We start from the raw sequence: 18,519 nt of genomic DNA, 5'->3' as shown, positions 1-18,519 counted from the left end.
CAGCCGCTTCACACTCAGCCTCGAACCTGCCCAGCAAGAGCTGAAGGTCAGAGCTGGATGAAGCTAGGAGGACCACATCATCCGCAAAAAGCAGAGACGAGATTCTCCAGCCACCAAATCCGACAAACTCAACACCACGGCTGCACCTAGAAATTCTGTCCATAAAGGTAATGAACAGAACTGGTGACAAAGGGCAGCCCTGGTGGAGTCCAACCCTCACCGGGAACAGGTCCGACTTCCTACCCGCTATGCGGACCAAACTCACGCTCCTCTGGTAAAGGGACTGAATGGCCCTTAACAGAAAGCCACCCACCCCATACTCCTGGAGCGTCCCCCACAGAGTGCCCCTGGGGACACGGTCATAAGCCTTCTCCAAATCCACAAAGCACATGTGGATTGGTTGGGCAAACTCCCATGCCCCCTCCATCACCCTTGCAAGGGTATAGAGCTGGTCCACAGTTCCACGGCCAGGACGAAAACCACATTGCTCCTCCTCAATCTGAGATTCAACTATCAATCAGACCCTCATCTCCAGTACCTTGGAGTAGACCTTTACAGGGAGGCTGAGGAGTGTGATCCCCCTATAGTTGGAACACACCCTCAGGTCACCCTTCTTAAAGATGGGGACCACCACCCCGGTCTGCCACTCAACAGGAACTGCCCCCGATGACCATGCAATGTTGCAGAGACGTGTGAACCATGACAGCCCTACAACATCCATAGCCTTGAGATACCCAGGACGAATCTCATCCGCCCCCGGGGCTCCTCTGCTGTGTAGTTGTTTGACTGCATCAGCAACTTCTGCCCCCGAGATTGGACAGTCCATCTCCAGGTCTCCCGGCTCTGGTTCCTCCTCGGAATGCACGTAGGTGGGATTGAGGAGCTCCTCAAAGTATTCCTTCCACCGTCCGACTATAGCCCCAGTTGACATCAGCAGCTCCCCATCCCCACTGTAAACAGTGTGAGCGAGTTGCTGCCTTCCTCTCCTGAGGCGCCGGACAGTTTGCCAGAACCTCTTTGGAACCGATTGATAGTCTTTCTCCATGGCCTCACCAAACTCCTCCCACGCCCGAGATTTTGCCTCGGCAACTGCCACTGCTGCACCCCGCTTGGCTATCCGGTACCTGTCTGCTGCCATCGGAGACCCACCGACCAGCCACACCCTGTAGGCCTCCTTCTTCAGCCTGACGGCTCCCCGAACTTCTGGTGTCCACCAGCGGGTACGGGGGTTGCCACCACGACTGGCATCGGCCACCTTGCGACCACAGCTAGCAACAGCTGCCTCAATAATCGCAGAGTGGAACAAGGCCCACTCGGAGTCAATGTCCCCCACTGCTCTCGGGACTTGGTCAAAGCTCTGCCGGAGGTGGGAGTTGAAGACCGTCTTAACAGGTTCTTCTGCCAGGCGTTCCCAGCAGTCCCTCACTATGCATTTGGGTCTGCCAGGTCTACGCAGCATCTTCCCCTGCCATCTGATCCAGCTCACCACCAGGTGGTGATCAGTTGACAGCTCCGCTCCTCTCTTGATATCTTCTTCTTCTTCTTCTTCTTCTTCTTCTTCTTCTTCTTCTTCTTCTTCTTCTTCTTCTTCTTCTTCTTCTTCTTCTTCTTCTTCTTCTTCTTCTCTTCACTCGAGTGTCTAAAACATACGGCTGCCCTGGTTCCAAGTGTACCGATGGGCATCCTTATGTTCAAACATGGTGTTTGTTATGGCCAAACTGTGGCTTGCACAGAAGTCCAATAACGAAACACCACTCGATTTCAGATCAGGCGGGCCGTTCCTCCCAATCACACCCCTCCAGGTCAAGCTGTCATTGCCCACGTGAGCATTGAAGTCCCCCAGCAGGACAATGGAGTCCCCTGATGGAGCACTATCTAGCACTCGTCCCAGGGACTCCAAAAAGGGTGGGTACTCTGAACTGATATTTGGCCCATAAGCACAACAGTCAGGACCCGTTCCCCGACCTGAAGGCGCAGGGAACTACCCTCTCGCCCCCCGGGGTAAACCCCAATACACAGACAGAGAGTCTTGGGGCTAACAAAAAGCCAACCCCAGCCCTCCGCCTCTCACCCGGAGCAACTCCAGCAAAGCAGAGTGTCTACCCCCTCTCAAGGACTTGGGTTCCAGAGCCAATGCTGTGTGTCGAGGTGAGTCCGACTATATCTAGCCGGTACCGCTCAACCTCTGCCACAAGCTCCTGCTCCTTCCCCGCCAGTGAGGTGACGTTCCATGTCCCAAAAACCAGTTTCCTTGTCCGGGGATCGGACCGCCAAGGCTCCCGCCTCGGTCTGCCACCCGATCCACACTGCACCGTACCTTTCATGTTCCTCCTGCGGGTGGTGGGTCTACAGTTGGACGAGCCCATGTATCCGGTTCGGGCTGGGCCCGGCCGAGCCCCATGGGCGAAAGCCCGGCCACCAGCCGCTCGCTTATGGGTCCCAACCCCAGGCCTGGCTCCAGGGTGGGACCCCGGTAACCCTCCGGGCCGGGTACTCTGACTCTTTGAATTTACATCCATGGAAGATCCTCTGAACCGTTCTTTGTCTCACCCTTCACCTTCATCCTCCAACATGCCTCCATCTAAAAGGCTAGGTTATCCAGAGTTATCTCTGTAGTTATGCTGCTATAGGCTTAGACTGCTGGAGGACATACTGACCACATTTTACACTCTATTGTAAGGGAGTTTTTTCTCTCCACTGTCGCTGCATGCTTGCTTAGTATAAGGATTGCTGTAAAGACTCTGACACTAGTCAGTGACTTGATACAACCTGCTGGGTTCTTTATAAAGGAAACGTTTTACTGATAGGCTTAATGAACTGACCTGTGTTGGATTTTTTACTGTGTGAAGTACCTCGAGTGACTCTTGTTTATGATTTGGCACTTTATAAATAAACTTGAAACTTGATAGGGGGTGCTAGGTGCCCCCCCCCCCCCCCCCCCCCCAGTCTCACGGGAAGAAGATGAAGAAGATAGAAATCACAAAAAATATATATGTATAAAAACATGAAAATTTAACTCATCAAACTATACATTATGCAGACTAAAAGTGCTGTGTATAATCTGCATTTAAGTGTAGTTTAAAATGTTATTTACACTTTTACCACATCTGAATCATCTGGTGATGTATTTCCTGCTCCTTTTGGGTGCAACAATCTCTACCATAAACCTAGGCTGTAAACGAATGTGCAGTTTGTAATAAAAAGCTATGGTTTTGCACCCATATGTCACATCATACTGGAATCACTATGTTCCAGATATCAACTGGAAGGCAGTATGGATGATCCCTCATAAATATTTGTTGATAAATAAAGTAAAATAAGTGTCATTTTAAATTCTTCAATAAATTTACCTTGCAAAGCACTACAGAGTGAAATTTAAAAGAGATATTAATGTTAACTGCAGTTTTGTGGAGGTCATCCAGAAACTGTTACTCATCTGTTTTGGCACTGTTCTTTCACTCAAATGTTTTGTAAAGAGTTCAGCAGGTTTATTACTCGGCATATTTTTAAGGATTTCTCTTTAAGATGGCAAAATGTGTTACTTTGTTTTTTTTTAACCCACCCAAAAAGTATGATGTCTTTCTTTGGAATAAACGTGTTACTTCTCTTGGCTAAAGTCCAGATCCATAAATGTAAATTTTCTAATGAGACGCCATATTTTTCATATTTCCTTAAAGATGTAGAACTCTATATAAATCTAATTTCTCAGTCCTCTAACAAAGAGGCTCTCCAAACAATTGATGTTTGTGGATATTTACATATATTTGTATAATTAATCCCCCTGGCTGAATGTCCTCTTAAAGATCTGTATGTACACTTAATGTGTTCTCTTGATGTATACTTGCACTTTGTTAAATAAAGTTACAAAATATATATGTGTATATATATATATATATATATAGAGAGAGAGAGAGAGAGAGAGAGAGAGAGAGAGAGAGAGAGAGAGAGAGAGAGAGAGAGAGAGAGAGAGAGAGAGAGAGAGAGAGAGAGAGAGAGAGAGAGAGAGAGAGAGAGAGAGAGAGAGAGAGAGAGACCTACGCTAAGTGGCGCATGCATGCTGGATCCCCCCAATAAAAGAGTAGGGCACAAGGGTATAGCAACAATGCAGATGAGCACAGAAGACCAACAGGGCGGATTCTCTTCTCAGGTCAGGACAGAATCGGAAATTCTCCACAGTTCACCATGCTTTGTTTTTGTAGAGCAGCTGAGTACACCTCGTGGAGGTTTTTTTTTTATATGAAGAACCGTAAAATGGTGGAATGTTGCATTAGAAACTGATCAACACCCTCTATCAGGTAAAAAATATACACAAGACAGTCAGAAATCAGCTCAGTGTGATGATGGGGTAATTGGGTTACACAAACCAAGTGCTTTTTTTAAATTATTACAACAAATCAGCAAAGGTAAGACAGAATTTATGCTCGACTTAATGAAATTAACTTCGTTTTCTTTTGCTGATGTTTTGCCCAGTAGCGGTTTTAGGCACGGGCAGACAGGGCAGTTGTCCAGGTCGGCATTTTTTTATGACACAAAAGGGACACACAAGCGCTGAGTAAAAAATAAAAAAGAACGAAATCTCAGGCGCACCGAGGTTTTCTATTATCTGTCATATCACAGTGTCTGGATTGGAAACAGCAAGTTGGCGCCCCCTGCAGCTGCAGGCGCTCCTGCTAACTGAGAGGGTTCAGGTGCACCGTGTGTGTATGAAGAGAGAGGGGGGGATTCACCTCTGGGTCTTTCCCAAATGAAATGAGCAGGTAGGGGCTGAATCAACTGTATTAACATGGCTAAAGTCAATCACATCTTGATGTTCTTCCATTTAACGCACATTTCATTCATAACATCATAAACACAGGCCTATCATTCTTTCAGGTTTTTCTGAGTTGAGTGAAATGGCCGAATAAAAAAAGGAAAAACAAAACAACCCCCCCCCCCCCCCATCAAGGTCAAATTGTTTAGTCCTGACTAAAGGACACTTATTGAGTCAAGAGCCAAACAGAAGAGTTGAACATAAAAGGCTAAAACCACCAGGTGCCCCATTCAGGAAAAAAAAAAAGAAAAAAAGAGGAGAAAGATAAAGGTATGTACGCTCTCATGCAGAGGCGGCGTTACCATTAGGCAAAGGTAGGCGATTGCCTTGGGTCTCAAAAACTTTAAGGGCCCCATGATGAACACCTAACTAATATGTTTAAGGCACTTTTCGCTCTGAAACGAGGGAACCCCGTCATTGTAAAAAGTATTGTAATGAATTGGCATGAGACTGCTTTCTGTGAAAGTGCTTCAATGTCCCCCGTTGCCCAGCTACCATGGACTATTCCACCCACAATGTGTTATCAGCGGAGCTGCGGAAGCGAAGAATAGAAGAGGACGTTTGTTGTCTGAGAAGAAAAGGAAGCAAAGTTATCCAAGTGGGTCTGAAAAACGTAAGAAGCAGGAAGAAAGCAAAACGTTTGTGTCAACCCTGCCATTGGTCACAGAATTTTTTACGGTGCTACAGCAGAGTAACACCAAGGGAAGTTGCAAATTTAATGCGGCAAATGAACAAGAAGCTGCCGCTAGCATTAGAGCTAGAAATGCTAACGCTTTTAGCGAAGTGGAAGAGTGTTGCTGGAAGCTCAAGTTGCGGTGATGCAGGAGGAGAGGAGCAGAGGAGGAGGAGGAGGACGAGAAGAGAAGAAACAATCTACAAAGCTCAAGAAACAGGGAAAGGAGAGAAGCAAGATGATTAAAGGAGCAGAGGAGGAGGAGAGAAAGAAACAAATCATTCAAGGGCAAGACTTAGAAGAGAGAGAAGGAAAATAAAAGCAAAGGTAGAAAATGGTAACTTTGACATGGTTACCGGTATGTCATTTTTTTCTGTATCTCCATATTTAACCATTTTGTCTTGTTTTATTGCTTCATTTAGTGAAAGCAGACCAACTAAGGCACGAGATAGCGGTGTTTCACCAGAAAAAATGAGAAAGAAGAGAATAAGTGGGTGGGCAATAAATCAATAGAAACATGAATATCATTATTTTTGTACAAATCAAATGATTTCATGCTAAATATATTTGTTAAACACATTCTTTTTTCCATTCAGATGCAGTTCCAGAGATTCTTGACATCAGTGCCATCCAAGACTGGACCAGTGAAGAAGTTATACAACCTTTTTGTAGTAAGAATAAAAAAAAATAAAATCAGAATAACAGCTGTGGAGGGCCTCGTGTCTTTGCTTGCCTTAGGCCCCCAAATTGCTAAATCCGCCCCTTCTCTCATGATGCATGTTTTCAATTTTTTGAACCAGTTAACTGGGATTTTAACGGTTAAATTCGGTCAATTAGTTGCTAACAGAGCTAATAGGGCTGAAATATTGAAACGAATATTCAAATGGTTTGAAAAAAATCCATCATTTTTTACTGATTCAAACTAGGATTTGTTAAATGCTCGCTGCAGCCTGTGGCCTGCCTGAACAACAACAAACACATGTTGATCATGTTCACATGATAATAAATAAAACAACTGTACAAGCAGAAGAAAACTCCCCAGTCACCACTAACTATCCTGTTTATTTATTGCAGATGGCTGCACTGATTATTTTTTACATGATTTGTTCTGTAAAAGTTGGCATTTTTGGTAGTCTACAGTTTTTTTTATGTCAGTTTAAATTACAATTTCAGAGTTTCACGTTGCGGGTGTGGATGACGGCGGACCATGTGTGGAGGAGCTGACCAGGAGGCAAAAGTGCAGGCTCGGAGAAAGTAAAAATGGTTTTAATGGCAAAGCGGGAACGACAGAACAAAACAACGCTGACAACAAACAACAATGATCCGACAAAGACTCAAACAAGACGGGAGGTATTAATACTCAGGGAAACAATCAGGAACACGTGGGCAGATTAACAAGGGGCAGGTGAGAACAATAAAGACCAATCAGGAGGCAGGAGCAGATTGTGACACAGAGGCAATTCTAAAATATTATGGATCATGATAAAGATCTATTGGAGATCTACCCCAACTTTTGGACTGCTCTGCCAGTCACTGTGGCTCAAGCTGAGAGGAGCTTTTCAAAACTTGATCAAGTCACACCTGAGGTCAGCTATGTTTCAGGGGCGGCTCACTAACCTGGCTCTGATTAGTATCAATCACTCAGTAGGGGAGCAGATTTCATATGATGACATTATTGATGACGTTGCATCAAGGTTAGGTTTTAATTTTAGTTTGTGTTTTCTGTTCTAAGTGCAATGCTGTAGTGATTATCTTTAGTTTGTTATGTGTGAAATATTTTTGCTATATAGAATATTTATTATATATTATGTTCATATATTCTTAATATTTAGTTACTTTAGTTGTTTTTGTATATTTGATTCTATATATTTTGATACAGTATATAATGTATATTGCTGTACATTCTGACAACTTCATAGTAATTAATGTAAATATGTGCAACTTAGAAAAATGAATGTTCAATAGTCGTTCTAATAAAACATGCCTGTTTGTAGAAAACATGAGTGTGTTCGTGCAGGTGGAGTGGTGTGGTGGTGGTGGGGTGGGGGTGGGGGGGCGGGGGGCTCAAAGGGGGCCTCGCCCGGGGAGTAATTCCATGGAGAACCACCACTGCCTGTACCAGAGGCTTGGGAGCTTGAGGGTTCTGCACACCTTCCAGTCCATATTCTGCTCAAATGTTTCTGTACACTATGCCAGCCACTTGGTTGTGGCATTCCATGTATGCTTTCCCTGCCTGCATCTTACCCTGCAGTTATGCGATGGATTGCCACAGGGGCCAATTTGCATAGCCTACACCTTGGGTCTTGTCTGGCGTGGTAGATCTTGGCCTCTTGTTGCTCTGGTGTTCAGGGCCTGTTCCGGTGCAGTCGGGATGAGTGTGTGCGGTCCTTCAGACCAGCTCTTTCTAGCCATTGGTGGGATTTCTTGATATAAGCCCTTTCAGTTATCTATCGGTGGTACATCCCATCTAGGAGTTTGTCCTCCCGTGACTGTATTTCCATCGTCTCCTTCTCTGGTCGCCATTGTTGGGGCCTTATCCTTGATGTACTTATGGATCTTGGTTGCTTCATCCTGGAAAGTGGCTCTCACACTCATTAGTCCACTGCCTCCTTCCTCATGGCTAGTGTACAGTCTCAGGGTGCTGGATTTGGGATGGAATTTTCCATGCGTGGTTAGGAGCTCCCGTGACTTAACATCTGTGGTATGTATTTCTTCCTTTGGCCAGCTTATCCTTACTGCAGGAGATCTGATTACTGGCAGGGCATAGCGGTTTATCTTCCAGATCTTGTTCTTGCCATCAAGATTACTTCTTAGGACTTCCTGCGTGCGAGCTGAGCATGCGTGCATTGAGAGCAGGAGGTTTTTTTGCCGCCTGGGCGGTGCGAGGCTGCGCTTTGACATGAGGGCAAAGCTTGCATCACTGGCAACGGGTGAAGAGATAAATGTGTAAAACAACAAAGTTTTTTCATGGTGTAAGTTTTGTAAACATTTGTTACAAATCAGTAGACTCAGTCCTGACAGCCTTCCATAGAAGGAAACCTTGCATCCAATATGACGTCACCCAGAGACTTAGATCCTTTTGATCTATTTTTAGAACAGATTTTTGTTGTTATACGTTATAAATCTTCCAAAACTTTTCAACAACTGGGCATCTTTTAAGTCATTTACTACAACATTTTGATGGATATTTCCAGAGATTAACTGTAAAAACTACACATTGTCACTTTAAATTGTGCCATTTGTATGGTATGGTATGTTTTTAACACCACTGAAATTTCTGTCCAAGAGAAAAGGGAAAAACTAGTTTAGGACCATCCCTCAGAGGCTCACATCATCCATCCATTGTCTTCCGCTTACCTGGAGTCGGGTCACGGGGGCAGCAGCCTAAATCGAGAAGCCCAGACTCCCGTCTCTCCAGCCACTTGGGCCAGCTCCTCTGGGGGTACCCCACAGCGTTCCCTGACCTGGCGAGAGACATAGTCCCTCCAAGGTGTCCTGGGTCACCCTTTAGGTCTCTTCCTGGTTGGATGTACCTGGAAAACCTCACCAGGGAGGCGTCCAGGAGACATTCTGACCAGATGCCCGAGCCACCTCAACTTGCTTCTCTCAATGTGCAGGAGCAGCAGATCTACGCTGAGCCTTTCCTGCATGACCAAGCTTCTCACGCTACCTCTAAGGGAGAGGCCAGACACCCTGCAGAGAAAACTCATTTTGCCTCGTGGCCCAGCCCTCTTTAAACCACGACAGACCGGTACAACGCCCACATCACTGCAGACGCAGCACCAATCCGCCTATCGATCTTGTGCTCCAGCTTTCCCTCACTCGTGAACAAGACCCCGAGATACTTAAACTCCTCGACTAGGTGCAGGACCTCATCCCTGGCCCGGAGAAGGCGTTCTACCCTTTTCTAACATAAGACTATGGTCTCGAATTTAGAGGAGCTGGTTCTCGTCCCAGCTGCTTCACACTCGGCTGCGAACCGCTCCAGCGAAAGCCAACAGGACCACATAATGTGCAAAAGCAGAGACCCAATTCTCAAGCCACCAAAACAGATGCCCTCCACACCTTGGCTGCGCCTAGAAATCCTGTCCATAAAGGTTATGAACAGAGTCGGTGACAAAGGGCAGCCTTGGCGGAGTCCAACTCTCACTGGGAACGAGCCCGACTTACTGCCGGCAATGCGGACCTAACACCGGTCATACAGGGACCTAACAGCCCGTATCAGAGGGCCTGGTACCCCATACTCCCACAAGGCCCCCGAGGGACACGATTAAATACCTTCTTCAAATCCACAAACACTTGTAACAACTCACCACCAGGTAGTGGTCAGTTGACAGCTCCACCCCTCTCTTCACTCAAGTGTCCAAAGCATGCGGGCGCAGATCAGATGAAATGATGGCAGGAACTGCGGCCTAAGGTATCCTGATGCCAAGAGCACATATAGACACCTTTATATCTGAACATGGTGTTCATTATGGACGATCAATGATGAGCACAAAAGTCCAATAACAAAACACAGCTCGAATTCAGATCGGGCGGGGCGTTTCTCCCAACCACACCTCTCCAGGTCTCACGGTCATTGCCCACGTGAGCGTCAAAGGCGCCCAGCAGAACGAGGGAGTCACAAGAAGAAGCACTCTCCAGCACCCCCTCCAAGGTCTCCAAAAAGGGTGGGTAGTCTGAACTGTAGTGGAGGGCTGCCAGCTTAGAACGTCACAAAGGATCATATCAGGATCTCATGATCAATCGTGTCAAATGCTGCAGAGAGATCCAAAAGACAGACCTGTGTCCAGGACTTTTAAAATGGGGTGGCCCATGTGGGGCACTTGTTTATTCATGGGTGGCACCAATGGTTATGCTTATTTATTTATACAAATCGTTTATTTGTTTATTTACTTTCTAGTGACTTTTTGAGTTTCACATTGCACAATCACCATTTTTTTCCCTCTTCATCTTCTACTTTTGTGGTGGTTAGCAAGTCACTTCTTGTTGCATTACTGCCACCAACTGGAGTTGAGTGGGACTCTAAATCCTATGTATGTGAATATGAAAAAATATTAAATAATATTAATACTACCTGCCTGGGCTGGAAGACAAGGTGAAAGGTGCACACAACCACGCACTATTTTGGAGTTTACAACCCAAAACTTTAGTCGACAATGTAAAGTCAATTTAAACTGGAACTTAGTGGGGGTGGCCATTCAGATTCTAAGGGTGGCATGTGCTACCCCAGGCCACTCCCTGGACACGCCCCTGCCAAAAGACAGGCTACTGCAATTTTACCAGAATCTACAGCTTTCAGGAGGATATCAGTGCAGAAAGTGTGTGAGTTTGAGTATGATGGTGTGTGCTCTGTGTGCTCCGTACCCTTCAGAGAGCATCTTCTTGATCCGCTCCTTCTCAGAAGAAAGGGTGATATCTGCGCTCTGGCTACGGAACAGCTTCTCCTCCGGTCCATTCACACACATTACCAGTGGAGACTGGAGCTCATCTGAGAGGTCCTGAGAAACAAGTGAAAGGACTTTGTTGATGAGACACAGCATTAGAAAGAAAACCAGACTCGGCACTAAAATGGAGTTTAACTGGAGGAAACGGATTAAACCAAGCAGTTAATTTTCTTGCATCATAAACACAGAGCAACAACAAACTCACCTGTGAGAACTGGAGAAAGCCATGAAGCAGAAAAACAAAAACAGACAAGGAGCCGATCATCACCAATAACATGATATTCTCCCAAACTCCCAAACTTTAGGTTTCTTGGGAGGATCATTGCTGCAGCCAGGTAATGATATCTGATGCTTAAAGGTGTGGAACACTGAAAAACCACCTTTTAAATCTTATATCTGATTTTATTCGGTCACTATGAGTTTTTCTTGCAGGGTGAACATGAAAACTGTCTCCTACACCTATCTCCTGTATTAGCCTCTGATATTTAACAACAGTGAAACTCTAGGATTTGAAAAGCCCGACAGATCTACGTCACACTTTCACTGAACATTCATGGACTCACAGATCCTGACTTGCAATGGGGAAGGCTGTTGTTAGTTTAGCATCCAGGAAACAGCAGAGAACTACTCAACTAGTAGAAGCTAATCATTAGCATTAGCAACTCCACCACTAAGCAGAACTCCTCCAGGCTTGTGTTGTTTGAGGAGATAAAGCGTCAACGTCGCAGAGCAAAAAGAGTCAGTGGTACGGCCCTGTTGCTGTCATCCAATCTGAGGCAAATGTCCAAATATCAGAGAACAAGAGTCCAAATCCTTGCTGTCTGAAGCTACTTTCTCCTCCAGCTGAGCTCTTCGTGCCGATTCTGTTGAATCATTTCCTGCCCTTTCTCTCTCTAACCTTCCTGCATGCTGCATGTTTTCTCCGTCTTCCAGAAAAACTGTTTCCTAGACTTCCTACTTTCTAACTAATCAGCCAAAGGGATCTTAACACGTGCTGCGCTCCAGCTGCAATGAGTTGAAATCACCGGGGTACAGATTATGAACTCAGCTGAGGCAAAGCACGTCAGAAAAGCACAGAAAGTACCAGAGAATATGTGCCGACATGAACGATCGCAGGTGAATTGTTTTGTTTTAGTGGATCAGTTTTGTGAATGTTACAGCGGCCGCGTGCAGGACGCAGCTGGAGCATGGACGTAATTTTCACTTTAGAAGTGGGGGGGACACGGGGGAGGGAGGAGGGGGGAGGGGTATCTTTACGGTATGTTCTAATGGGAAACAGACTTCAACACAAACGGTTGTTTTCCGCTTGGTCCTAGAGCTCATCCAGTGTTAATTTAATATAGCGTAATATTGTTTTGGATGGTAAAAAGTGCAGGGGTCAAAACTTGACTTTGGAAAATGGAGGGGGGGGGGGGGACATGTCCCCCCTGTCCCCCCCAAAATTACGTCCATGAGCTGGAGTAGTTGAGCCGTTACCGTTACAGCAAAAAGCAATGCATTACAGTAATTAATTACTTTCGTGCCGCGTTACTCCCAACACTGCTGCTAACGTCCGCAGGTAGAAGGTTCTGAACGGATGTGAACAGCAGGTGATCATTCTACTGTCGTCCTAGTTTTTCTCACCTCCACTTGCCTTAGAAACAAGTGACCCAGCTCAGTCTTCTTTAGCTATTTTCTGTTCCTCCTCTCTGTGGACAGAATCACTGAAGCGTTGTGCTTCTGACCCTACCTGAACCTGATCTGGAGGAGGATGTTTTCACCATTTTATTCTGAAGCTTGCACATGTTAGCTTTTTTTTGTTGTGTTATGGAGAGCAGAGGTCACCTGAGGAGCAGCAATAGTAAGCGCTGTGTTGGCCAGCTCTTTGTCCTGGGATTTTTCTTGTGCCAGACGAGCAGCATCTTTAACTTCTTTGAACTTCTCTGAAAACTTTGAAACAAACAAGCAAAGTCCAGATAAGTTTCTGTAAATTATCTGTAGGTCATGCTGAAAAGCAGGTTTAGGTGAAGGCCAACAAAACGGTCATTACCTGGTAGAGCTGCTGCTCGGTGGCGAAGCCGAGCCCATAGACGGTGTTGGCTTTGCTGTCAGCCCACTGACCAAACTTCTGGGATGTCTTGGTGTATGTCATGCTGGGTGTGACTGTGCAGTTGATGAATGCCTGCAGACACACAAGTAACACAAGTCAACTTCTACAAGCTATAGAAACAAGCTTCTTTCTGAAGACGTTTCACGTCCATCTGAAGAACATTTTCATCCACCCATCCATTTTCAGCTGCTTATCCAGGATCAGGTCGCGGGGGCAGTAGCCTATACAGGGAGGCCTAGACTTCCATCTCCCCGGCCACTTAGGCCAGCTCCTCCAAGGAAATCCTAAGGTGTTTCCTGGCCAGCCAAGAGACATAGTCCCCCCAGCGTGTCCTGGGTCTTCCTTTAGGTCTTCTCCTGGTTGGACGTTGAGGACGTTTGCCAATCCTTGTTGTTTTTATTCTTCAATTAACTGATTCCATGTAATTTCCTCTGTGGCGAACATGTCTTTAAAAAGGGGGCGTGACCCAATCAGGTGTGTCTGATTGGCCCGCTGACAGTGAGAGGAAAAGACGCAGACAAGAGGAAGAAGGAGTGCTATTGAGGAAGGAAAAAGGAATTTTGAAAAAGGAGATTTTTGGGAAAATAACTGAGGAGAGCCAAAGGAGTAAGAAGAATGCCAGTCAACAGCGGAGATTAAGAGGAGGATGGTTTCACTATTTCGGTTGGACATGCAGCTGTTTCAGCCAGTGTTCACTTCCTAGTGGGACCTCTGTGATTATGCTCTTCTGCAAATGCCACGGGTCCCATCAGGAGAAAGGCTGAGCTCACGCAGGCTTCCTTGAGTAAAATTTGAGTTTGACCGTGAAAGTGCAACCAATCACAGAGTCGTTAGATTAGCAGCTTCATCGTGGCTGATGCTAATTCATTATTAATTGGGAGGACAAATAAGCTGCAGATTTTTTGGTGTGTGTGTGGTTGATGACTCTATCTGGGTTGATACTTAAGTTACCAAAATAATTAAAGGCAGGGTCCGTAAGCTGACGTCATCAGGACGAGGAGATTTTAATGTTTGAGAGGCTGTTGCTCACTTCTCTGCCCTTCCTGAAAAAGCCGAAAGCCATGCCTCCTAACGTGCATGCACAAGGAGAGCCGAGTCAATTCAACTCACTTAAGTTCAATTGAAGTTCAATTCAAGTTTATTTATAAAGCACCAAATCACGACAAGAGTCGTCTCAAGGACCTTCACACAGGAAACATTCCAATACAGGTCAGGTCATTAAGCCAATCAGTAAAAAGTTTCTTATATAAGGAACCCAGCAGGTCGCATCGAGTCACTGACTAGTGTCAGAGTCTTTACAGCAATCCTCATATTAAGCAAGCATGTAGCGACAGTGGAAAGTCAACAGAGAGAGCATAGCTACTTTGACTCAGAGCTGAGCTGGCGTTAGCAATGGAGTTTTCTAAGGTAAGAATCAGAATCAGAATGAATTTTATTGCCAGCGCTCCAGATCAGAGCATAGGAACTTGACTCCATGGTACAACCTGACCAAGGTTACACACACACATATAGACAGGACAGATGCAGGCAGACCATGGGAGCAGCCATGACGGCGCTCCTTTTGTAGATGAATGAGGGAATACATGAGGAAAGTTCAGGGGAGGGAGAAAAAAGGCATTAACAGGGTTACAACAGCAGGGAGTAGCACTCTAATGCAAAAAACACCCGACATGTAAGCACGAACGTCACAGTTCACAACATGAGACCCGGTAGGTAGGGGGAGGGGCTGGGATCCTGGTTTCCTCAGCGGGGGCGGCCTGTGTGGCGCTCAACCAGCTGGCTCCGCAGGTGGGAGGGAGGTCATGGGGAAGCACAGAGAACAGTGAATCCTTTAGCTTAATGACCTCGGTAGAGACCACAATCTGAAGGCGGGGTGGGGGGGTGGGGGGGTGGGGGGGGGGATAGAGTTTTACACCATTTGTCTGCATTCCTTCCATCGTGGGGGTTTTTTGCACGCAACTCCAAGGCTGCTTATGGCGTCAGATTCGATAACAGAACTTTGTTTGGGTCAGGCAGAGATAATTTTTCCTCTCTGCCTTAAGTCTGTATTGATCATTCAAGTCCTCCAGTGAAGCCAATTCAGTGATTAAACATCTCCTCACCATCCGGTGACCCTTTCCGAGATGTTATCAATCCTGCGCGCTAACACCGGTAACGCAGCCAAGACATTGTCCAGCTTGCGATTCACCTCGAGCAACGTCCCAGTCTGTGAGGTATCCACACGGACGGTGCCGTCCATGGTTGCGGGTCGCCCTCCAATCGCTCCCGTCATCCCAATTTTACGGAAAGCCAGATATCCTCCCACTCCAATCAGAAGAAATCCAGCGATCATCAGGCCAAATATCCACATATCTTCGACGTCCTCAATGGATAGCTGAGAGAGACAGATGATATTCCACTTCTTCCAGGAATCGAACATATATCCCGCTGCGTGTGTCCCTTGAGGGCAAGTGCGAGCCCCCTCCTCCGTCCTCATTGTAGAAAAAATCTTATCAATCGCGTTGAATGACCAATTAATTAAATCCATGCTGAAAAATAGTGATTTCCAGAGGAAATGCAGAGAAGCGCTCTGTAGGCAGACGGGACAAAAAAGAGCCTTGGGAAAATACAGATAAGGGAGGAAAGGCAGAAGCGACTGTTCTCTGTGAGTGCTGAAGGATGTTGTTTCCAACAAAACTTTAGCTATTTACTTCTAACAAAAGTTTTTTTTATAAAGAATTTCTATAAATATATAATTTTAAAAAGACAAGTAATAGTTGACATAATCTATATTATAAATGAATCCACTGCTATCAAAATGTTAGCATTTTATCAGGAGTCACTAGCATATTATTAGCTTATCTTAACATTAGCTCCATGGGCTAGTTTACATTTTAAACTGCTACGTCATTCAAGAAGGGATGAATGAACATCATGGCATAGGAATCATTCAGCCACATGTCACCACATTCTGTTTTGTCTGCCTATAGCCCTGGTTGGAACCAGAGGCTTACTGGTTACTTTATGTGTTTGGTGCTGGGTTATAAGACAACCAGTAGTGGTTTAGGTCTCATTTGGACTAGGTGTAACCTGATCGTATTGTCTTTGTGTGTCAAATTCAGTTTACTTCTGTAGGGTATCAAATGGCCACCTTTTTCATAAAAAATGACCAGAAGCAAACTTTTAACTTACAGACCAAACTTCTTCATACAAGTCAATCTGACACCATGATGCCGATATGAAGAAATGAACTTGAGCCAATATTCTTGACTAATCCTACGTACGCCATGAGTCCTCAAGGCTGCAAGACGCAGGACTTCTTTCTATCCTCTTCGAATAAAGTCTATCTCCTGGCTGACACGCCGGACATCTGTCTAGTCCCAGACCTGCGCATGCGCTCTCTCACTCGAGGCCTTCACTTCCTGTGTCATGGTACCTTTTTTCTGCGCGACAAAGCCGCAGGATTGTGTGGTATTAGTGAGATGGCGGGAGATTCTAAATTTCCTGTGACAGTTACACCCTGATCGCACCTGTTACATACTACGGCGGTTATTGTTGGTTGGCGCTGGTTTACTATGATCGCCATGACGTGTCCACTTGGGTTGAACCACCATCCCAAACTCTGTGGGTGTCAGTCCCTCGTGGTGCCATGTTGGTAAGGTCTCTTTGTATTACCTGGATTCAGATGATCACAGGCCTGTTGTAGGGTTTACTCATTTCTATGATAACATCTCCTCTGCTCTGTCTCCCGCTACGGTGAAACGTGTTATGTTCAACGATCCAGCCGTGGTTCAGGCTAATGCGGTAGAGTAGATACTGCATGAGCTCTATTCAGGTTCTGGCCTCAGCTTTCAGCCTGTGACTTATTCCTGGTCCTCCTCTGACTCGGTCATTTTCCTCTCTGCATGTTTCAACTGCTGTCTGTCACTTGGGTTGGTGTACGCACTGTTTGGTCACTCCTCTGCATGGTTGACCCCCTTGGGGGACTCGCTCCGTCTTTTGCGGAACTGTCTAAACATGGCTCTTATGCCTAAAGTTCCAAACTGTCCTCCGCCGCCACCACCAACCGGCGACCCGCCTCTAAATCAATCATCTGTTCTCGGTTTCAAATTACCCAAGTTCTATAATAATAATAATAATAATAATAATACATTTTATTTAAAAGCGCCTTTCAGGACACCCAAGGTCACTTTACACAAAACATGTAATAAAATACAATAAAACAATAATAAAACCCAAAGAAGAAAAAACAAAGAGAGAAACAGTTGAATAAAATCAGAGGTTGTAGGCAGATTTAAACATATGTGTTTTGAGTTTTGTTTTGAAAAGGGTAAAACTGTCGATGTTCCTGATATCTGGGGGAAGTGAGTTCCAGAGTCGAGGAGCAGAGCGGCTGAAAGCTCTGCTCCCCATGGTAGTGAGACGGGCAGAAGGAACCGCAAGATGGATGGAAGAAGAAGATCTGAGTGAACGGGATGGGGTGTGAACACTTATAAGGTCTGAGATATATGGAGGAGAGAGGTTGTGGATTGCTTCGAAGGTATGAAGGAGAATTTTGAAGATGGACCTGAATTTAACTGGGAGCCAGTGAAGCTGCTGGAGAACCGGGGTGATGTGGTGAAAGGAAGGGGATCTGGTGATAATACGGGCTGCTGAATTCTGGACGAGTTGCAGTTTATGAAGGAGTTTGTTGGGGAGACCATAAAGAAGTGAATTGCAATAGTCGATACGGGAGGTGACGAGGCTGTGGACGAGAATGGCGGCAGTGTGAGGGGTCAGGGAGGGGCGGAGACGGTTTATAGAACGTAGATGGAAGTATGCTGACCGAATTAAGTTATTAATGTGAGCCTGAAAAGAAAGTGAGCTGTCGAGAATGACTGAAGTTGGATGAAGTTCTGTTGAATGTGTGTGTGTGTGTGTGTGTGTGTGTGTGTGTGTGTGTGTGTGTGTGTGTGTGTGTGTGTGTGTGTGTGTGTGTGTGTATAATTCATGTCTAAACATAACGTACAGGCTTGGTTGGCTTTGATGTGTTCATGCTGTGGGTTTCTGAAGATCTGAGGTAATGACTAGTTTCATAACAGTGAAACACGGAAAAATCTGTTAACTGATTAATCCAAATTCAATTATTTTATTTTTCAATTTCCAGATCATTTTAAAATGTTCAGGTTTATTAGTCCATTTAGAGATACATACACATTCCCATTACATTTGACTAACACCGATGACTTTATCAAACACCTTTTATACTTTCCTTTGTCATCTTTCAGTAGACCTCCATTCACATAAGTTCTATACACATAACACATATAGCGTACATATAGCTAGTTGTTGTTTCTTTTTTTTATTTGTTCTTTTCCATCAGACCCCATCTGTGAGGGTCTATGGTCTAGTGCCCTGTGTGTGTTTTTGATGATTTGCTGAGTTCCACCAGATGTCTGGTCTGTTGTGTTTCCTGGGATGATATCACTGCCTTCTCCTTCCATCTCCTGGCATCTGTTTCCTCCTCGCCTGGGTTCTGGAT

At 45.5% G+C, this 18,519-nt stretch overlaps 1 protein-coding gene across 2 annotated transcripts in view; it reads right to left on the bottom strand.

Annotated features, from left to right (window-relative positions):
- LOC107396792 (homer protein homolog 3) overlaps nt 1-18,519 on the bottom strand; it is a 71,678-nt gene that overhangs the window by 43,293 nt on the left and 9,866 nt on the right. For both annotated transcript variants that reach the window (XM_054738691.2, XM_054738692.2), the window contains 3 exons: nt 12,960-13,091; nt 12,755-12,859; nt 10,851-10,984 (listed from right to left, as the gene is read on the bottom strand). In XM_054738691.2, coding sequence (XP_054594666.2) covers nt 10,851-10,984; nt 12,755-12,859; nt 12,960-13,091 — 371 coding nt within the window. The remainder of the gene's footprint in view (nt 1-10,850; nt 10,985-12,754; nt 12,860-12,959; nt 13,092-18,519) is intronic.

The sequence above is a fragment of the Nothobranchius furzeri genome, chromosome 11 (genome assembly GCF_043380555.1).
Source record: "Nothobranchius furzeri strain GRZ-AD chromosome 11, NfurGRZ-RIMD1, whole genome shotgun sequence".
NCBI lineage: Eukaryota > Metazoa > Chordata > Actinopteri > Cyprinodontiformes > Nothobranchiidae > Nothobranchius > Nothobranchius furzeri.
Note: the sequence above shows the minus strand (reverse complement) of the source record. Positions and strands in the feature narration are given on the sequence as shown.